Raw genomic sequence first — 23,378 nt, forward strand, 5'->3', positions numbered from 1 at the left:
TCCCTGGTGCCACAGTAAACAGGTACTGGGCAGGGAACCACAAAACTGGGGCAGATGGAGGGCCTGGCAGGGGAAAGCCTGCAGGGCTGAGCAGGTTTTCAGGGAAGGCAGGGAGACTGAACTAGGCTGATGGTCCAAAGAGGGATGAGTTAGTTTTTCTTTTTTTCCCCCCTTTTCTCTGCTGTATTTTTGTTTTCCCTTGCTGTGTGCTAAATGTTCATCTGCTGCTGCTATTCTTGCTTTCTTTAAATATAGTGTGTCAATGGAGCCTGGTAGATTATTTACACTCTCTCTCTCTCTCTCTCTCTCTCTCTCTCTCTCTCTCCCTCTCTCTCTGTGTGTGTGTGTGTGTGTGTGTGTATGTGTGTGTGTGTGTGTGTGTGTGTGTGTGTGTGTGTGTGTGTGTGTGTGTGTACAGCATGCGGGCCAGACTGTGAAAAATAGCGTAACATGCTATTTTTGTATTCTTATACACAGAAATCTTTGCAGAATTACAGTCCAATAATGAATGGTGCAGAGAAATACTGAACAGGCACTTTCTGGATAGAAAAAATACCTCTGATAATAAATCTTTCTAGTCCAAGTCATTATGTATTATGTAGTATTATGTGTATTTACAGCTATATATAGCATTTCTCTGGTCTTATCTAAAGGAACTGGCGGGGTTTTGTGCAGTGTAATACATTCAGCTGTTAGTCCAACCCCAGCGATAGCATTGAAGCCTCCCTAGAGACATGTGAAGAGTTTTTACTGTAGTTTTATTTATAAAAAGGTTGAGAATATCAGGCTGTACTGTACATCCCTCCTGCTGACTGTTGCACAGCTGCTCTGCTAAGTTGTTTTGAACACATTACCCTCAGTCCAAGAGGGGAAACTGTACCTTATATCAGGTCCACCGACTGATGCTTAGATTATTATTACATTTGGCTTATGCATCTAAGTTTTAACAAGTAGCCCACTGGCTTTCTTTTGCCAGTTTTCTGAATCAAATGAGATTTTTTATCTTCATTCTTCTTCATCTTCACTGGAAGTGTGGTTGTAGAGACCTGCGGGGCTCAGAATCAGCCTATAGCCTCTATGGATATACTTCCATATTTTGATTTTTTTTTTGTTTATATGGACTAGTAATAGCATTTTTTAAGTTGAAGATAAGCAAAATATGTTGAAGTAATTGCACAGTCTTCATGCAGGTGAAATAACATTTCGTTCATACATTTGTCTTCTGTAGCCCTATGGAAATTAGTCGCTTGAAAACAGCCCGAAGCTCAGGGAACACAGTTCAGTCTGTGAGCCTCACAGCAAAATACCACCAAGGGACTTCTGTAATCAGCATTCATGTATGGTGTTGCTATGCAGTCAGGACTGTGGTGTTAGTTGATGAGGTGGGTGTACAATCAAGTAGGAAGGTAGATTATGGACTGTTAAGCTGATGGGTGCGTAAGTGTCATGACCCGGCTCGTGAACCAGGACAAAAACAGGAGGAACATACATATATATTTTATTTTTATTTTTTTTTTTAAGGTGTACATGTTTATCACTGAACAAACAATTACCCAAACATACTTGTTATGAGGTGTGTTAATGAGTGTTCTCAGTGTGTCAAGATGGATGGATGGTTGTGTGATGAATGGATGAAGCTATATTCTAAACAGTCCCAGAGTTGGGGATACTTTGTATAGCTACACTTACCCTCTGTTACACCGCTGTTTGCAGTAGTTTTATTATGGAACACTTACCACTTTTACCCCAGTTACTGCAAACAAAGAAGATGATTTATGTCTGTCACCTATTGCCACTATACAACTCAAGAGAATGTGAATACAATAATATCCACTTCATATTTTTCTGCACAGGGTCTCATCAGAAACTATTCTACTATGAAGCGGAGAGCATTTTTGGAATGAAATGTCAAGGTATTTCAGTCTTTGGTCTTCAGTTGTAGAGAACCCCCACATAATTAGTATTTTTTTTTTTACCTGTCTGGACAAGATGAAGATGAAAATGTATGAAAGACTTTTTTTTTTTTTTTTTTTTTTTTTTTTTTATCAAGATTACAGACGGACTGTTTCCAACCATTCTGAAACTGTGTTCATAAATCTGAAATCGGTCTTGGCAAGAATGTAGACTGGACAGTTTCTCTAACATCACTGCTTTACACTGTCATAAATCTTCTATGCAGGATTCAGGACATGGACACAAAAAATAGCTTCCACTGTAGATTTTATTTCATTTGTACAGATACCTTACAGAGATTTCCAGTTTTAGGAATTTTTTGTGATGAATGCCTTAAATTTACTTTAATAAATATTTGCCATCAGTTTATAATATGAGGTCTTATTGTGTCTAGTCATGAATGGCAAGGTTACAAACTTACGGCATATTCCAGTTTGGCTCTTGTCATGATAAAATAAATCACATCCTTTATTTACATATCGATCACTTCATGTTTACACATCTACATTTTCACTATCAGTGGACCAACTATATCTTTGAATGTATATGTTTTTTTGGTTTTTTTGTTGTTGTTTTTTTTTTTTTTTTGCTATTTACATGACATTCTTTTGATATGAAATTAAATTAAATTAAACTTACAGGTAAATCCAATTGTAGAACAAATGCAGACACTGAAAACTTTTGTTGTTCATTGCATGGGAAAATCAACAAAAATTTAATTACATACTGTCAATGCCATCAAATTTTAAGGAGGTCTGCTGGCACAAAAATCTAAGTCAGTGATTTTTGTCCTGAACTGAATCTAGATGTTATGGTTGCTGAACCAAGTATGGAGAGAAACCAAGTTACTAACTGACCAACACTCTGCAGTCGCAGGAGAGACCAAAATATTACAGCTAAGATCATGTTGCCAGGTGACACAAGGCCCATCTAGAGGTCATCGGACTCGGGGACAGCCATGGGCTCCAGAGGAATAGTGGGTAGAATAATCGGGCTGCCGTCAGATATCCAACCCTGGGCCGTCCTGTTGAAGGTGGGCCGCTTCACCCCTGGGTCCTGGAGCTCTGGGTACTTAGGGGGGTTCAGGTCCACTTCAGGGAGTTTGAAAGTGATTCCTCTGGGAGCTTTTTCAAAACCACCAAAAGGGGTGGCAACCCTGCATATACAGATAAACTGTGTGAGTGTGACTCTTTTAAGAGCTCTGTACAGATTCAGCAAAAAACCAAATATGGCTGATGTGTTCATACAAATCTCACCGGTTAAAGCATTTGTAGTCGGGAAGATCTTGCCGAGGCTCTGGGACAGGCATTTGAAGTTTGAGGGTTTCAGCCAGGTCTGGGTCACTGAGGATCGCCTGCTCCCACGGGGAGTGATAGGACTTGGGCATAGCTGTGTTGAACTTCTCTGCAGCTGCATCTTCCAAACAAAGAAACACAACAGAAAAAAGGCAAAATGACAGTGTGAGATTACGTTTGAGCGTTATTTCAGCATTGCAAATAAAATGATCTGAGAGTTGATGTTGAGGCTAAATATTGAGCATTTAATTGGGCTGTAAAGTTTGGCTGACACCGTAGGGTTATGAGCTGTGACAGTAATCAGAGAACACTTTTAACACGCAGAGTGATTTGTCCATCATTATGATCTGAGGCCTTAAAATAGTGCATACTCTGAGAGTGTCGCCACCACCGGACACGTCAAAAGGCAGTTCGTTGAGCTTGACATACAGTAAGAGGACACCACATAGAAGCAGATCAGTTTATATATAAGGCTCCACTGGCTATTAAAAAATAACTTTATGGTGCAAGTAAAGTAAATTCTTGTCAAATCTATTTTGAAGAGTATGTGATCCTGTGAAATTTTGAGCCGGCTCAAGCTGAATAACGTGATCTTTAAACTCAGATGGAAAAATTGCATGTATCATGCTTGGCATATCCACCTCCTGTAAGACAAGACCTATTGCTATGAGTGTATTATAGCAGTTTTCATTAATATGACAGCATTACATAACCACTATAGCTGTCATTTGACTGTGTGGCAGCAAGGCTTGTTTTGATGGTGATGCAGAGTAGTTCTTCAGCAGTGGGAGAGGAGGCGAATACAATTGTGGATTTTCAATGTCCAAATACACTCACAATGTCGATCAGACAATACATAGGCTACTTCAAAAGATAGCACTTATAATTGTAACAAGTAGAATTATGGTTTATGAATGTGTTTTAAATCACACCATTATTGCATAACTTAATATTACATATTATGCCTGACATATACTGCAAAGCTTCATTACCTGGAGCAGTGCCGTCGGGATTTGCAGCATTTCCGTGGCCTGGTGTGTTGGGAGATGTTTTATCTACATCCACGTTTTCAACATTGTTTGCATTCTCAGTTAAAATATCACTCTGCAAAACAGGATAAAACACACTGCTCATATTCACATTGAAATTTTGTGTTTTCATAATAATTTAATGAATTGTGCATCAGTGTGGTACTTCTGTGCCGTCTGCTCTCTCTTGCATGCACTCATAATGTATGCAGACACTAATGCACACACACACACACACACACACACACACACACACAACAGTAGGCACTGATAAGCAAAGGAGCAGCTTCACAAAGTGCCTCAGCAGCCTCTCTTAAGATTTGGCTTGAGCAGAAGAGGCAAAGGGCATGAGCCACATATTTCTCCCAATCAACCATGTGGTGTAACACTTTTGCCACAAGTAGAATTTTTCCAATAGATGAGCTTTATAAGCTACATACCAAGAATTTCCCAAACGTTTATTCAATCAACACTCACACCAAAACTCCAAACAGAAACATTTATATATGTTGCAAGAGGATAGGACAGAAGTATTTGTTTTTCTTTATCCTGTTATTTGATCAAATGAAATGAATGTCTACATGAACATCAAGTGAAGATGAAATCAGACTTACATTTAGCTGTTTATTTGCTTCATTTTGGATACTTTCAAATGTGTATTTGTCAGATCTCCTCTGGCGCATTTTAAAAAGACGGGAACCTCTGTTGGAAAGCAATGATAACTCCTCCAACATAATGTCTTTGGGAGTGCTGAGCTTCTTTCCCAGGTCCATTACGTCCCCTGTTACACGAAAGAGATAAGAACATAATTATGATGCAGAAAAAAATAAACCACGCTGTGTAGAATGCACCTACAGGGGGCAATCATCTGTAATGGTTTATTAGTTGCACAACACAAATCCCATGTTAATAGTGGGTCAGTAACTTTCTCATTGTACTATAAACATGAAACATGTACATGGGCCCGTCATTTCCTAATTTCACTGAGATCACAGTGAAGGAAACAGTGATATCTTCTGAGGAAAGTACATTTTTAATCAAATCCCTTCACAGAGGGTTTGTTTGAGAACTGAAAATGTACCCATATACACAGAGAAATCTCCTGAGTACTGTGACTATTCATTATCATTACCCACTGAACAGTCTTAGGAAATGTCCAAGGGCCAGATGACATCACAGACCATAATACTGCATGGAAATGTCACAAAATCCACATTTGCCATAATGGAAAATGAGTTATCATGGCACTTGAGACTTAGTTTTGGATGACCATGATGCTTCCCCAACCACTGCAGTCGGAATGTACCCCAGCTGTCATGGACCCTCACAGTATCCCACACCCCTTCCCTCCCCTCTCCCACCCACACACACACCCACCCACCCACCCAGAAATAGCCTTTTGAAAAGGACAACGACAAAGGATGAAGTCGCCATAGGTTGTAAATCATCCCATTAGCTTATTTATGGCAAGTGCTGGAGAATAGCCCTGACATTTTGAACTAAGATCAAAATGGATCTTCTCTAGCAGCAGTGTACTTCTCTGCTGAGCCTCGGCTCACGATCATACCATTGGTACCATGGACTTCTCGGCAAATAGCTGCTGCATGCATCTTCCTCTCTCCAGTTGGCATTGTACAGAATTGTGACATTGTGGCTTTGGGAAGGGTGGCCGAAACCAGGAGTACTGGAAACACATAAAGGACAGCATGTAGTTGTTCTGCCTAACTTAAAGCGAGGGATCTGTATTCCAAACACTATGAACCGACTGGTATATCAGTGCAATACTAGTCCAGAGGTAAACACGTGGCAATACTGTCATTGAAGGCTAATGGGGTACTGAAATCTATTTAATGCAGTACAGTGACTGGCACAATGAAACCTGTGTCAAGGGTATTAAAGGTCATTTTATTGGCATTTGCAGTCAACACTAAGTTTTAAATCTATTTTACTTTTTAAATAAGCCAGTTGTGGCTTTTATCAGACCCTGAGTCTGTGATGCCATACCAATGTACATATAGTACATTGTTGAGAGAAAAGGACAGAGGCAAGATGAAACTCAGGCTAGAAAAAATATTTTCTGGGGATGAGGACATATTTTATTACTCTGTTCTGTTATATAATATACGTTAATGTGATATAAAGCTGGCTCAGCTGAAAGAGAAACAAACAGTATTTGAGTTCAAAAAGGTACATGAGTCCCATTTGCTGCCAGTGTATACTGGAAGCCAAACTGGAAGGCTGCACATTAAATACTGTAAGAGCAGTTGTGCTGTAATGACATATAGTAGATGTTTTTTTTCTTCTTCCTCTTCGGATTGCCTTCAGCAAACATTATGCGTAAAAATTAGTTAGGCTCCATTTCATTTGCAAGTGGAAGGAAATTGGAGGTAGCTTTTTAAAATCGAACATACTTAAAATTTGACAAACGATTTGAGTGACATTTTTCTTTGCAATGTCACACATTATCAAAACATAAATCGTCTCTGCGTGAGTGGCAGGTGAACACAGTGTCCTTGGGATGTATCTATGTAATTGGGTACAAGAAATATGATCTTGCCAAAAGAAATTGTTGTTCTAATGCAAATCGATACCAACAAAATATTAGCAGGAAATGTATCCATAGAAAATCCAGAGAGGGTTTTTTTGTTTTGTTTTGTTTTGTTTTGTTTTTTTGTTACATTGGACTAAAGATGATTTTGTCCTTGCTAAATGCAGCTCATGATACTGTACAGTATGTTTCTCAATTATGTCTTTTTCTTGTTGTCACTAATAGGTATATCTATTAATTCCTCATCATTTACACTTCATTTATTTACACTCATCTCATGTCCATTTGATGACTTTGCTTTGGTAAATATAAGGTGGAAAAAAATTAAATGATGATCATTCAAATTAATGTAGTTTTAGAAAATCATGTCAGTGAGAATACAGAACAATATTATTTTAATGACAGAAAATATATCTAAATTGTAAGGCATTGTTTTTGCTTATCTGCAAGGGAATGACATAAATATATTATTTATAGCAAAACTCATTGGAAAATTCATTCAGAAGCAGCAGGAATACAATGACCTCTCAAATGTTCTAATTTGACATCAATATAATTTCATTATACGTCACATTCACAAAAACACACTGTTGAGGCTTGTCCCTACCTGTGATGGTGTCCCTAGTATGCAACCTGTATCCTTGAGGGGAGGCAGAGAGGCTCAGGGGTCAACCTAGGTAGTTTGATCCTCCCTGATCTTCACACTCCCGGACACTAAAGCCAAACTGTGAGGGTGTCTCTGTGTCTGTTGTCAGTGGAATGCAGCTTACATCAATAGGCTAAATTTAACCTGCCAAACACTCAAAACCACTCACAAACACCACGGGACAAGGATAGTTACCAGAGAGAGAGCCGAGGATAGACGACACTCAATGCCCAATGATGTTCTGTTCGGGGCAAGGACTCCCCTCCAGACCAGACACCAGCTCCTTTTCCCTCTTTTTGAATCTTCTAAGAGAGAATGCTTCTGTGTTTCTGTGTGGGCACCGTGCTTACACATTTGAGTGGTTTTTAATAGGAGTATGTCTACAAAATGTACTTCTCTCTCCTAAATGTGTAATTTTACTATAGTGTCTGGATAATGAGATGATTTGCTGAGGAGGGTTAAAGGGGATTGCAACCTCAGCCTTGAGATGGTGAGGTCACCCAAAGACTTTTTACACAGCGCCCTCCTGCACGATAGAGGTCATTCCCCTGGCAGACAACCCTGTCATCATACTACACACACACACACACACACACAGTATGCAACACACACACACACACACTCTATTGTGTAATACATGGACATGAAAGAAGTTTGTTGAGATATGAGTGGACGTCCTGTTTGACAGTATGTAATATTTATGCTAAAACTAATATAATAACACCACTATTAAATGAATGTAACCATTGATGTAAATTCAAAGCTTTTTTACTTATTGTAAATGAAAATGTGTTTTTATTCTAAGAAATGGACGCTGTTCCATACCATGAATGCATAGTCTTCATGAAATAATACATGGATGGTTCCAAAGTCAAGAGAAAAAACATCAACATTGCATTTTATAATGCTTTCTTTTTAATTCAAATCGTGATACAACTGGATTTTAAGCATAGAAATAAACTTTTTTTAAAGAGCTTAAGACAATTTAAATTTTTACTTTATGTTTATAAAGTGCAAAAATTAATATTCCACTCCAACAAGCTGTCAACGAGAGGCTAACATGGTCATGCCGTTCATACTGAAACCCTCACACCACTTTACCACTGCAATGTCACACAATGTATCATCAAAGGTGGGATAAATTATCAGTGTACACATGCATGATTATCCTCTTTATAACCTGAAAACCAAAATCATGGAAATAAACACTGATAAATGTTTCGGAAAGCTTGCATACAGTTTCTCAGTTCAGAAGTGTTAAGATGATAAGATGCAACCATCACAGGAATCCAGGCTCTTACTACAAGTGTGCTGCTTTCTACACACAAAAAAAAACCCTTGCAAAATGTTTACGGGAAATTCACTACTCTGCTCATTTTGCAGTCACTACAAGGTGATAGGAATGGTCTAGGATATGTTTTACCTAACAGTATTCACTTCTTCCATACTATTAATGAATGTGGTAATGGCCTGCAATGGCTGCTGCAGGTGTAATAACATAAGTGTTCGAGTGACCTCTGTAGTGATTACCACCGTATGAAACATTCAGATGTCATACAAAGTGAAAAATCTCAACTTGGAAAAGTACCCATAAAATCAGTGTGTTTAAAATCTAATTTAAAAAACAAAACACCTTCAGTGAAGAACATTTAATACACAAGTGATAAAAAAAATTAAATATTTCTTAAAGCATTTTTTTCTCAGCACCCCTCCCTCCCCTGACCAAAACATGTCATTACCAGCAACTTTTTTAACTAAGCTTTTTTAAATCAGTCCAGAAAACATTTAATTCATGATATCCATAAACCTCTCAATAACATCTACAACACATTCAGTTCAACTTGCATAACACAACTCATTTCAGTTACATATCACTTTATGCCATTGCTTTACATAAAAATTTAGAAATGTGTACACATGTAAAATGTGCAAAGTGATATGATATTTAGTTTTAATTCATAATACTTCAGCCACAAATAACTTCATGTTCTTATGTTTGCAGGTGTGGCTTCACATCATGCAACTTACAGTTTAAAATAATAGAAAAACCTGCTTTAAGACCTCCCCTAGTGCATTGCATAGTGAGGGAGATAATAAGATTTTTTCCCCCTTTGCACTATTGATATGGTCCATCCCTGTTTGTAATAATAATGCTTACTTGCTTATCTATCTATCTATCTATCTATCTATCTATAGATATCTATATATATCTATATATATATGTATATATACATATATATATAGACACTACTGAGCAATCTCCAATTAATGCTCTTTAAAGAACGGATGAATATTGTGCTCTTCAAACCAAAAAATGACTGCTTGTGTCTTATGGAATGCACTGCTATCAAAAAATAGAATTAATAAAATAAAATAAAATAAAATAAAACAAAAATTGGTCTAATATATATGACATGGGGGGTTGGGGAGGGGGGGGGGGGGTGTCAACCAGTGAGGGGTCACTTCAGTTTAGTGTCTTTTATTTTTAATGTCACTGATCATCTACAACATTTACTAGTTATGTCTACAGAAATGTTGGCTTCTCTGTATCTATGGCATGTTTGCCTTAATCAGGATGGCATTAACTTCTGTGGGCTGTGCTAAGCAGGGGAGAGTACTTTGTTGGACTGGTGCCTTGTCCCATGAAGCCAGTAGTGGCCTTACCAGCAGACCTTAGAGGCTGGGCTGGTCTAAAGGGAGGCCCACAGAAAGCTGGTTTCTCAGGTGACCGTGTCCTGCTTATCGATGGAACCTGTAGAGTTGGGGCTGCGTGATAGTGAACTTTACTGACAGCGGCAGGATCAAGAGACACCCTGTTCTTCCATTCAGCTGGAGGCTCTGGCAGAGATCTGCGCTGCCCTGCGGATATGACATTCGTGGCGATGGATGACTGTGGACTCTGGAACACAAAGGCCTCGTCCACTGAACCAATGGGGCTTCTGCACGCTGCCTCCCAGGGTGAGAGAGGCTTGTAGGCCTTCTCTTGCCAGGACGTTTGCCTCTGTGTAGGTATAAAAGATGGCTGGAATCCAGGTGTGCCCACAGGGGACAGAGATCTGTGAGCGGGCACAGAATTCAGCCGCCTGGGCAGGCTCAGGGAGTGGCTTCTGCCAAATCCCTGAAAAAAAATCACATGCTCGTTGATTGATGAAACAGTTGTGCTACAGACTTTGCTGCCACCTTCTGGTATCATGGCAGGCTGAACAACAATAACATAACCTGAATTATGCAGATAAGATTTTGTTTAAACACACACACACACACACACACACACACACACACACACACACACACACACACACACACACAAAACAAAAAATGGAAACAAAGATTGTGAAATTGCAAATTTTAAAATTTTAACAAGTTACTTCTCCTTTGTTAGGATCATTTCTGACTGCCACACCAATTAAGAGTAACTGAAGAACATTTCACAACTTACCTGCTGTTACGGGTTCAAGAAACTTAAAATAAATCAGTATCAATGTCACTAAGACATAAACATAAAAAATAGAGTGATGAGTGTTTGTGTGGAACTATATCAGATTGATAGCATTTTTTTTCAATTCCTTAATAGCCTATCTGTATCTTAAAGCAACAAATTTGAGTAAGAAATTGTTTCAAGTCCACAGTTTACTATATTAGTTCTTGTCTATAGTTCCAGACAAGCTACCAGTAGGCTGGTGGATATCCTGTGACAAAAACATACCCATCAGTCCACTCAAGTTGAAAGATAAAGTCAACCAGCGCAGTGACAGTGGCAGCCCCCCGGCACATGTTTACAATATCAGATACTAAGTGGATGAAGATAACCAAGCAGTGCATGGGAGAGAAGAGCTGTCGCTGAAGGCACAGTAACTATTTCCATCACATTTAAGTGTGAGACAGTGAGAAAGAAAGGAGGAATGTGGTTCAGCTCAAGAAAAACAGTGTGAAGAAAACAAGCTAGTGACACACAGGAAACACACAAACATGGGTAAAAGAGAAATTTAATAGCATGATTGTGCAGAGTTCAAGAAGTGCAATAAACAATGATATGTCGGAAAGACAGACATAGGGACAAACAAAACAGAGTCTGAATTATTTCTCCATTTTGAGCTGCTATTGGTAATGTGCCACCAGTAGCAGAATGTGTAAATATCAGAAGTAAACTTGCTAATGTCTTACATCAAGGATGAAAATACAGGATGTCAGTTCACTTTACTGACAGTTAAATAACTGGCCATAACTGATTTATGGAAAAAAAAAAATCCACATTGAAAAAAAAAAAAACATTTAAGGTTGTGAGGGTTAATGATCACAACAAAATCGAATGCTTTGATCATCAAAGTTTGGAATGAGACTGAAGGAATTGCAAATCAAATGCATCCAAAAAGAAGTGCACATATCTCCCCAATCACACCAATTTATTTACAGTATAGTGTAAATACAGTATAAGGCAAAACTCTGGGTTTATGTTCCCAGAGGTGAGTAATGTTCATTAAAATTGGAGTCCAAAATGTTTGAAATAGTCTATAAATTTAGTAATTGCTATTACTTTGAGGTCAATGATAAACACTTTATTCATAAAAGTAAATACAAGTAAATATAAATTTAGTTTAGTTGGGGGGCTCAATCTAGAGATCCTAGCTGGGCTCTCTAGACACATATTATTACATATTATTTTTTGCACATTATAGCACTTTCAGAGAATAACTCAATATTATGTTAGTCTCACGTTTTCTTTGACCCAGCACACGTCCTCCTCCATAAGTTTTGGGAAGTTGATAAAAACAGATAAGATATTTTATTCTCATTTATGTTGCATCATATTAAATTTTAGCTGTTTAGAAAGCTTTTCTGTATATACTGTACTGAATACCTGTTGTGTGTAGCCTTTTTTCTATTATCATTGCCAGTTAGATAGAGGTTTACACTGCTCCCTACACAGCTGATTTTGAATGCATAGCCTACATTTTGACAGTGCAAAAAAAAAAAAAAAAAGACTGATCTTTGAAATTTTCAATTCCACTGCAGTGCAGAATAAAGTGTGTTCTATTTTCTGAGTGATTTGCTATTTCAAACCTGACCATATGTTAGAACTAATGTTGCATAACAACAGGCTTCCAGTGTTTGCCTGTTGCCACTGTTTTTTTAGCAGAAAATCTTGGCCGAGGAGCCATTTGCCGTGCACCTCTAGCAATGAGGGATGCAGGAGAGAAGGCTGAAGCTAAGCTGTCACCAAGAGATAGCTGGTGCGAAACGCTTGGAGCTTGCTTTTTGGTTATGTGACGGGCAGCAGATGTGACAGTGGGCTTTTCATCCAGTTGCTTGTCAAGTGAAAGAGGCTCAGTTGATCTTGTGTTCTGGCGGGTAGAAGGAAATTGGGAACTTACCGATCCAGAGGGCTTAGGGGATTTTGACTTGCTTGGAACAGCAAGGTCAGAGGCATTATGAGGAGAGTATGAATGGGAAGAACTAGATTTGGGGGTTGGGATAACCTCAGACTTTAGTGCTGGAGGTGTTTTGGGGTTCGGGCCTTTGGCCTCAGTGACTGCATCATATTTGAAGAGTGAGGAGTCCAGCTGATATGGCTGATGTTTCATCACATCTAAAGAGTTGAGATGCTTTGTGGGCACTTTAGGCTTCGCTTTGGTCTTTGGGTTGATTTTGGGGCTTGTGGAAGGGGGTTGCTTGGCAGCTGATGGAGGGTAGAAAGGAGCAAGAAGGGGATTGTATGACAAAGGAGGTGGGGCACGAACGTTGGAAGAATACCTCCAAGAGGTAGGGAGTGATGAGGTGGGGGAGGGGGATCTTGTTTTATTGGCTTGCACCGTTTCAGCATCAACCACAAATTTCTCCATGCGGGATTGCCTCTTGGCAAATAGCTCTGCACCTTTTCCTGTCATAGTTGGACCTTCAGCAGCTCGACTAATACCTCTGTTTAAGGCCTGGCCCTTTGGAGAAGCAGGTGCTGCTTTTGATGCATGGCTGTATGAGGTTCCTGCTTGTGGTGGACAAGAGGCAACTGAGTTAGCACCACTTGCTGACTTATTCCTTGAGGGTGACGGTGGGTGAAGTGGGCTGTAGGTTGGACTGAGAACTGGAGTACTCACAGGCGATCGAGGTGGCTGTAGACTCCAGCTATTCATGGCTGGTTGAGGCTGAGGTGAGGAGCTGACCGGTGCCCAGGCATTAGATGGCATTTGAAGTGATGTCTGAGTTTGAACTGGTGCCCAACGGTTGACCATCTGTGGAGCCTGATCCCAGTCTTGCTGCTGTAAGTTAGGCTGAGTATGAGGCCCCACAGGACTACGAGAAGATGGTGAAACTGGACTTCTTGGTGGATGAAAGGGCTCAAGAGAGGTACTCTTTGCTAACCAAGGTGGGCAGGCTGGATCAATGTTGGGTTTAGGAGCAACTGGAGGGGGATTCTTGAGCTTTACTGTTCTGGGTTGCATGAAGTTACAAGCCTCAGCACCAAGACTAAAAAAGTCTTCCTCTGGTTCAATGTAAGACCTCCTTTCTCCCTGTTTTTGGAGGTAACTATCAGGTGCGTGCTCTGTAGTTGATGACTGTTTATTAGTGCCTCTCCGTTTTGACTCTGGTAAGATGCCAGTCTTGATAGCTGGCACAGATATGCGCTCATCTCTTGAGGCTATGATGTCGCCAGTTGGGGACCAAACATCTGGACTCGTGTTAATAGGCACAGGTACTTTGAATTTCAGTTCATGCTTCTTTGTCACTGGGGCAGCCACACCAGGCAACTGGGGAGTTGATGCACAACCTTGAAATCCTAGGAAGGGCTTGGCAGTTCTGTTTGGCACCAAGGGTCTTGGCACATTGTATTGGTGGTTCATCTGTTGAATATTTTCTTGATACTGTAAGTTCTGTTTGAGACTTGTATCCATGTAGTTTTGACTGGCCTGATCAGCATGCCTGTAGGTTTCCTCTGTGTTGTAAGTATCCTGTATCTCTCTATGTTCAGCCTCTGATATAGCCTCCACAGGTATTCCTTTACTCCTCATTTCCTCATGCTGTAACGCAATTTCATCCATCCGCTGGCGACGTTGGGCAAACATCCTGACACCCTTTCCTTTTGTTTCTGGCAGTCCCTCCATGTCTTGAAAATTTTCCCAGCTCAGACTGAAATACTGCTGCTGGCGATAGACAGAGTACTCCTCCTCTAGCTCAGAGTCACTTGTTGCCACAAAGTCAAACCCAACTGTACTGACTTCTTTAGCTTCTTCCTCTATTTGGTCTTCGTTGTCAAGCTCGTTCTCGCCAGTCCCGTAGCTCACAAGTGTATACTTCTTGACCCTCTGACGACGCTTTTTAAACAGTAAGGCTCCCTTATTTTGAGGGTTTGGTGCATCGATAAGAAGCTGAGCAATGCGTTTACATTTAGACTTGGTCTCTTTGATGTGTTTTTCTGACTGGCTCTCGATGTGGCTGAGCCCTGAGAGAGACAGAGAGAGAGAGAGAGAGAGAGAGAGAGAGAGAGAGAGAGAGAGAGAGAGAGAGAGAGAGCAAAATGCAAATAAAAGTATTATACTACAACAAAAACTTACATAATGTAACTACTGAAGTAAGTGGATGAAAATGCATTTATTCAAAATGTTTCTGTATTTGCAAGCCCAGTTTGTTGAACTACATAGTACTTACTGTTCTGTTATTGAATATTTTTTCCACAGTGTATCATTTTCCTTTGGTAACCATACATTTAAATAATGGAGAAGCTCAATAATAATTGAAGGTATTATTTAATGTCAACATAAGATTGACTTAGATTTTATATTTCCCTTTAAAGAGATGAGAATGCACCCAACAGCTTATAGTTTATTAGGCCTCTTATTATTACTAATGAAATGTTCAAAATGGTCTTGATGAAGCCAATACACTAATACTAAGTTAGAGAAATTTTTAAAATGTTATTGCTGAAGCAAGCACACTAATAAAAGCACCATATTTACTTACAGCTAACTTAGGGGGGTCCATGAGGCAAAGAAAGTGAGGAGCAACTTTCCATTGCAGGCAAGACTTACGGTTGGAAAAGGGATCAAATGACAGGACAGGGTGACACATGCTGGTGTCTGTCAAATGCGTTTCTGCCGGCCTCATCACAGACATGGTCATATTTTATTCTTACTCTGCTCTGACTATCAAAGCCATAGGGAATTCACCCTGCAAGTCACCCTGCAACTTCAAATAGACCCCATATTACGACATGAAAATAACCAGCACCCTCAAAGCCTGTGCACAAATCCTTTTTCTATATACAATACTTAGACTTAGATGATAATCTTATTATTTGCAGTGACATAGAAGGCAGGTATATTGAAATTTATAAGTTAAAGCTGCTTTAAAGCTCAATTACTTTAAAGGATGTGAAAATAAAAATACATCTAATGCATTAAAAAATCAGACCATAGTTGGAAAAGAGAAACTGGTTTTCACTGCATTCTGCATTGTTACTACTGCCGACATACGTACACTGGAATCTAACGAATGAGGGTAGAGGATAGCTACTTACGTGTGTGCCTTGCCCTGTGCCTGTCGGGTCTGCACAGATCTCTGTCAGACTCAGAGTTCCTCTTCTCTGCCTGCTCAGCACTCTTGCCTGAAATTCCAAAGGAGACAGGAGCAGGAGGTGCTTCACAGCACCCTCCTTCTTCTGAAGATTCAATCCTCCTGTTCCCTCTCACTTCAATACCAGTCCCTGGGCTCTGCCTATTGCTGTCTGCCAGAGGTTGTTCTGGGGCCAGGGTCACATCACCACAGCCAAGAGAGGAGGAAGATGAGGCGGAATGTGCCTGTAATATCTGGCAGGTGCGAGGCTCTGGGTCAGGGTGTGATGGGGACAATGACAGTGCTAAGCTTTCAAAGTGACGAGATTCTGTGATGGATTCTCTTGATTCACCAAGGTAGATGTTTTCCATTTCTTTGGATGAAACATCCTCCTCACTTCCACTTAGTTCAGGGAGGGACTCCTGCTCACATTCAGACTCCCAGTCTTCTGACTGAAGGCATTCTGGGGACTCCAGGTCACCTTTAGTGGTGTGAGCAGGCTGTGGGTCTGAGGGAAACTCTGCATCACTCATGCTATCATCATTGTAGGATTCTTCCAGGGACTCAGAAACACAAAGCTCTTGGGAACCATCTGATTCTGAACAAGTGACTAAATGATCATTATTCTCTGGGTCTTCAGATTCAGGCTCCATCTCTTTTGTACTTTCACAGGGTCCTGGGTGTCACCAAAGATACCTTTATGAAGTCAAAGACAAAAAACTTCAGGCCAAGGAGACCTTTCACTTTGAAGGCTGTTCATAAACATGCAATATTTAATACTTTCAGAATTACACAAACAAATGGTTAACTTTATTTATTTAAAAACACAACATATTGGGACCTTTGAAAATAATCTCTACCTAGACCAACATGAATATTGCCATCAGGTTTAATGCTTTGACAAAGCCAAGTAAACACCTCAATGATTTAGAAATAAAATTCTACACAATGTGAATACAGTTCATCAACATTTAAGTGTTTTAGTGTTTGGACACAGACACTGCAGCAATGGTACACTTTTAAACCTTTGTAACAACAATATAACTGATTGCATGAATTCCTCTCCCCAATAGGAAGTGCAGCCTTGCCTTGGCAATTTCATCAGGGCTGCCATCGCTCTAAATGGAATGGTATGTAATATCTGGGAAACAGCATCCACATCCAAGAGCGCAATCAAAACAATTGGGTGGCTGTTTTCCGAACTACTGTTTATACAGCGAGGTTTCTTTCCTCCCAGTTTCTCATCTATCACTCCAATGAATATCAATGTGTGTCAGCATTTCCATTTAAGAACTAAATCTGAGACAAAATATGCGTTATACATAGTGCATAGTATACAACTACAAGGTGTCCTAACCCCTCACTGAAATGAAGTGTTTAAAATGCACTTGAAAAACAATTGCATGCATCAGTGTGGATCACAGTATACTGTCTTCAAAAATTATTTTGTCAGTCTATCTATCTATCTATCTATCTATCTATTAGTAGGAAATGAAAAAGTTTTTCACTGCCATTGGACAAACTTAAATTCCAAACCTGCTCAAAAAAAAAAAAAAAAAAAAAAAAAAAAAGCTAAATTAAACTAAACTAAATCATTCACTGGAGAAAAATATGCCACATTTTTTTGGACTACTAAGAACCTTCAGGGGTCACTGAAGTTATGAAGTTTCAAACCCTACTGTTAACATTTCAGTCACATATATTTTACTATGTTATAGGTTGTAGTGCAAAGGGATACAATGTGTATCACTTAATATAATATAATGTCCATGTGGCCCTGTTACTGTATAGTTGAAAGACTAAGGGTTAATATGAGAACACAAATGGCCTAGTACAAATGTCAATTCATCAGTGACCAGACATTTCAATACATGCAAATAAGATGTTAGTTGTTTGAGGTTTATGGATCTACAAGTGATCAAATGCAATATAGAGGAGGAGGGAGACTGCCACACATGAATCTTGAGAGAAGGAAGTAGATAGATATTGGAATTGCATGCTCCAAATGGCCTAAATCAATAAAGAAAATTGTCTTGCTATCTATGAAGATTGTTTTGGTGGAGATAGAGGTAATGGGATTTGAAGCTTTGCTGTGATAATTTAAGGTGGTTCTGATGTAAATAATTCTTTACTGCATGCACAAGGCCTTCGGTAAAAACAAAAAACAAAAAAAAAAAAAGTGGACTATGACCCTCTATGCTGTAATAGTTTGTAATTCACAGCCTCTAAAGGAAGCAGAGTGTGGAAAGCTATGGCGGTGGGGTTGTGATAATCTTCACACTAGTTCCATGGAGAACAACTGATTAACTGATTAAAAGGGAAACATTTGTCCTTAAGTTCAGTCTGTTTATGCTGCTTAACTGAACTCAAACATGAACAATTACAGATTAGTAAACTAGAAACTATGAGGCAGTCTCATGTCTGTAAAAGGCTGACACGTGGATCAGAATTTGGATAACTGAGGTATTATATATTAGTGGTCACTATAGCAGATAGCAGGTAAATACAGTTAACTGCAATTAATTAGCTGGTAGGACAGAAAACAAACATTATTCCTGAGCAACCAGGATTGAGAACCACTCCAATGAAAAAAAAAGGCCAACTGAGCAACCCCTTGCTGGTTGGAAGTCAGCAGGGGGCAATAAAACCTTTTAGTTCTCTGATCAAAATTCAAGCCTTTCCCACCAGAGGGTGGCACCACATCGCAGCTGAACAACATCAAGTTACCTTTATTTAACCATCTACTGCAGTGTGGGACTGGGATATCTTCACAAACAAACAAACAAACAAACAAACAAATAGATAGACAGACAACAAACAAACAAATAAAGAAACAGTAAATAGGTAGATATAAACTTACTGGGGGGAGATGTGGGTGTGGTACTACACATGTTGAGCGTGACACACATATTCCTTAATATGATATATAATCAAATACTATACATATTTTGTATCTATGCACTATACAATTTATATATTAAATGTATACGACAGGATACTCTCTCTGTTGAGCTTCAGCTCTGCAACAGGCACAGGCTGTCTTTCAGGGCCACAACTCAAAGGTCAGAGTGCAAGTGCATTGGGATCAGTTCTTCACTTGGAAGCTGATCACACAAGGCCACTGAGCTCCAGCTATGTACAAAAAGTTTTCCATTTTAAAAATACGCCACTGTGACTCCAAGCCCCCGGTTTCATGCTATATTGTGCAATATATTAATGTATCGGTCAAAACACTTGGGCCCTACTGCCGAAAAAAAGGGGTTTTGCTCAGCCCAGTGTTGTGCCATAGGTTGTTCAAACATTTCAGAAAGTGCCCCTTTGACACATTCTACATGTATGCCTGCCTGTTTGCAAACATGCGCGCGCACACACACACACACACACACACACACACACACACACATGCATGCATGCAAAAGTTAGAGTAAGCAGTAGGACTTAACAAATGAGCAAAGCTGTGATCTTATTTGAATGTGAGATAAAGCACCACCAGCCACAACCTGCTTTTCATGGCAATGAGAGAAAAGACATTTGCCTAAAGGTAGAAGATATTAGAATGTAATGAAAATGTGCTGACAGGATATACAATTGATAGGAGTGGTTTTTACAAAGACATTTTCATGTCATGCGCATTGCAATAGATAGTTTGACAAACATAGTCTATATAACGTAAAACCAATCATTTAGCAAAACTTTTTTCACAGCAAATTGTAACTCCAGTCAAAAGTAAAAGGTCAAGTTTTCCCTGTGCTTCAGATTTTCTACAGGTTGTGTTGTTTTATATAAGAATGGTCCCTCCTTTTATCAAATATTTTTTCTATCTTCATTTTCACTGGATTAACTGATTTCAATATACACTGTCATGTTTAAGAGTGAAAAATCTCTACATCTCTGCAGCATTAGGGGACAAAAAGATGTTTTGATGTTTCCAGAGGGAGCGCATATATGGTAGCAAATTAAAAAATGAATACATTTTGAAGTATAACTTAAGGATGAGCTTCCACTAGACTGGTGGATAGATAGTATCTTATAAATTTCTTACCAACAATTTACTCATGTGTGCAATCTTAACTACTTCCTTGACCACATGCACTGCAAACTAGCTGGTGAGGACAATGGAACAGGTAGCGAGGTGTGGTCATATATGGGTGTCAAATGTTTCTCACACTGACCACATCAGATTACACCTCTTCCCCACCTTCTAAAGGATTAACAGAATAATAATTCTTCCAAGAGGCAATATTCAGCTGTGTAAATAAAATTAAAAAGACATACTGTACCTCTTCCCTGCACGCATCCTTGCACACATTATTCACGTATTGTTATGTGGCGTGGCATTACCATAACTACATGCTACAATTTAGTGGGTCTATATGCCCCTAACTTCACTGAAGATGTGTTTTGATAAGAACCACCAGCTGCACTGTTAAACCCTGATATTCTTGCACCACTATGACATTATGTGGTACATGGCAACCAGTGATGACCAAGCACATAAATGTTTGTTGGAACACAGTGTGCCCATGCCCGGGCCTCCCTTCACACTTGGTTTCACTTCCACTTTGCCAGCATCAGGCCTAACTTTGGTGAAGTAGGGATTTCTATTTCCTAGTAAGGTAAAAACCTAAGCATGTTGACTCGTTGCCATGGAGACAGGGAGTCAGCATCCTTGACAAATGAGTGAACTCTTGGTCTGGGGCACAACCTCTGTGAGGACTGTGCTGCAGGGGGGATTATATGTTTCCATGTCACCGGACAAATACACTGTCTCACTCTTGCCATTACTTTGAGGCATCCACATCTTTTAGGTGTTTGAAGGTTTTTAAATGCCTTTTTACAAATTAACTCCAACAATAATACCAGAGAAATCTACTGCATGTGCAACTCAGTATTAGCCTAAAGAGCTACAACAATTTTTAAGCATTCAAAACTGGACTGAAAAAAGTATTTTATGAAATTATATCCACATTACATTTTAAATAGTGGTGCTTACAACTAGAGAGCTGTAGACTGTATAGTGTCAATGTATCAAAGAAATACTGCTTACCTTCACTGACGTAACTCTGTACAACTCTGTACTTAAGAGACTTAAATATTTGAGCTCAGTTTCCACTTGACCCAGAACTGAGCATAATCCCATACATCCATCCCTGGTGTAACGGTACATGCACTGGACAAAAGTTTGTCCAAAAACGGCCTTGGCAGTCGCTGTCCAGCCTTTTAATTAACATAGACTTAGCTCTTGCTTGCTTCAGTGCAGAACTCTTCTAACTAGCTATTAGCTGCAGGCATAGATTCTTTCAGGTTGGTTATCTACCCACCTCCTTGCAGAGTAGCCTTGCTAAATCATGTATGCTATCGTATTTAAAGAGAGAGAAGAGGAACATTCGTGCTCCATGTATTGAACTAATCTGCCGTTGTTCCTTCCCCTTATCCCAACCCCTTTCGCCCATAGGTGCATGAACAGCATGATGCAGCCAAAGGAAGTGGACACTAAGGAATTTTGCACTTGTATATACCAGCCTCTTTCTTTATTGGCTATTTAACTGGAATAATCTATATAGACATTTTAAAATCAAAAGGTGGCAAACCTAGTACCTTGTTCTGAAACTCTGCCATTTTATTTTGCATTAAAACAGTGAATTTTCTGAAAGAAGTACAATACAGAAATACAGTGATTTTCTGAGAGTGACAAACAGTGCATTATTCAAAATTTTGGTATGGATGTACAAGGCAGCATAACAAAATTGCTTATTGTTTCTTTTACTATACAATAAAGCCAATGTCACAGTCAATCATTTCTTCACAGATGTCACTGTGACATTAGACATTATCGAGCTGCTATACAGTAAATAGATGAAGTAAGTCCATAATTCCTTGTGATCTTTGACAGGATGCCCATACATGGACCTAAGTCTGAGTTTGAAACCAGTTTGCAGAAATAATAGGGGACAGAGACCAGACTGGAATAAAAGGACAGCAGAGAAATTACATCACACATCCTACAGAGAAACTGATACTCATGCAGATAACTTTTTAAACTATATAGGTGGTGAAGTACTATACTGGATTGTGTGAGAAAAAAGTGATATCACCATCACATCTTAATTTTACTAGTTCTGTCATCCCTCAATGAATCAGCAAAAATTGGATAGTGTAGTATACCAGTTTGAAAAAAAAAAAAAAGATCTCTAATCATACCACAAACATTTACTCAATCAAACTGACATGGAAAGCAATATTTGTAAGTTTTTATTTGTAAGTTTTAATATTAGCAAGTTTCATGTCAACTGGGCTTACAGTATAGGAGTAACAACATTAGGCTAGACAGTGTGATTTGTAAGGATATCTGAATATGGGAGTAGCACGCTGTGTGTCCATCAGACTTAAGGTACGTTAGGGACTTACCACAACCAGTCATCCAGTTCCACACCCTTAAAGCAAAATTGAACTTTGATAGTGTTGGATTGCACAATTACCTGGGTGTAATATGAATCCACATGGTGGATAATTAATTGCTCTGTGGTGCAAGAGGAAAGGTAAGGAAAGGAAAACCTGAAATATCACATTGACTATAGTATTCAGACGCTTGGCAACACTTGAAATTTAGCTCTCCCTTCTCTAGATCATTGCTGAGATGTTTCTACACCTTGATTAGTGCCCACATGTGTTAAATTAAATTGATTGGACATGATTTGGAAAGGCATACACCTCTCTATAGAAGGCCTCAAAGCTGACAATGCATATCAGAGCAAAAACCGAGCCATGAGGTCAAAGGAACTGCCTCCAGAGCTCAGAGATAGGATTGTTGCAAGGCACAGATCTGGGGAAGGCTGCAAAAAAATTCTGCTGCACTGAAGGTTCCCAAGAGCACAGTGTCCTCCATAATTCACAAATGGAAGACGTTTGGCTCAACCAGGACTCCTCCAAAAGCTGGTCACCCGGCCAAACTGAGCAACTGTGGGAGAAGGGCCTTAGTAAGAAAGGTTACCAAGAGATGGGACAAAGCTCCAGAAGGACAACCATCACTGCGGCCTTCCACCAATCTGGGCTTTATGGCAGAGCGGCTAAATGGAAGCCTCTCCTCAGTGCAAAACACATGAAAGCCTACTTGGAGTTTGCAAAAAAATCACCTGAAGGACTCTCAGACTGTGCTAAACAAGATTCTCTGGCCTGATGAAACCAAGATTGAACTGTTTGGCCTCAATTCCAAACATTATGTCTGGAGGAATCCAGGCACTGCTCATCACCTTCCCAATACCAACAGAGAAGCATGGTGGTGGCAGCATCATGCTGTGTGGGTGTTTTTCAGCAGCAGGGACTGGCAGACAGGATTCAGGGAAAGCTGAATGGAGTACAGAGAT

General features: G+C 39.6%; 2 protein-coding genes across 2 annotated transcripts; both read right to left on the minus strand.

The window, feature by feature from the left end:
• Positions 1–2,634: 2,634 nt before the first annotated feature.
• On the minus strand, positions 2,635–7,521 carry myoz2b (myozenin 2b). Its single transcript, XM_030058753.1, has 6 exons — positions 7,432–7,521; positions 5,844–5,960; positions 4,891–5,057; positions 4,241–4,352; positions 3,210–3,369; positions 2,635–3,109 (listed from the first exon to the last, which is right to left on the minus strand). Exons 2-6 carry the CDS (start codon positions 5,923–5,925, stop codon positions 2,884–2,886), a joined length of 747 nt encoding a protein of 248 aa, XP_029914613.1. The 5' UTR covers positions 5,926–5,960; positions 7,432–7,521; the 3' UTR covers positions 2,635–2,883.
• Positions 7,522–8,403: 882 nt separating this feature from the next.
• On the minus strand, positions 8,404–16,667 carry synpo2b (synaptopodin 2b). Its single transcript, XM_030055769.1, has 3 exons — positions 15,980–16,667; positions 12,843–14,905; positions 8,404–10,588 (listed from the first exon to the last, which is right to left on the minus strand). The coding sequence occupies exons 1-3, from the start codon at positions 16,665–16,667 to the stop codon at positions 10,052–10,054; spliced, it is 3,288 nt and encodes a 1,095-aa protein (XP_029911629.1). The 3' UTR covers positions 8,404–10,051.
• Between the last annotated feature and the right edge of the window lie 6,711 nt (positions 16,668–23,378).

The sequence above is a fragment of the Myripristis murdjan genome, chromosome 1 (genome assembly GCF_902150065.1).
Source record: "Myripristis murdjan chromosome 1, fMyrMur1.1, whole genome shotgun sequence".
Classification (NCBI taxonomy): Eukaryota; Metazoa; Chordata; class Actinopteri; order Holocentriformes; family Holocentridae; genus Myripristis; species Myripristis murdjan.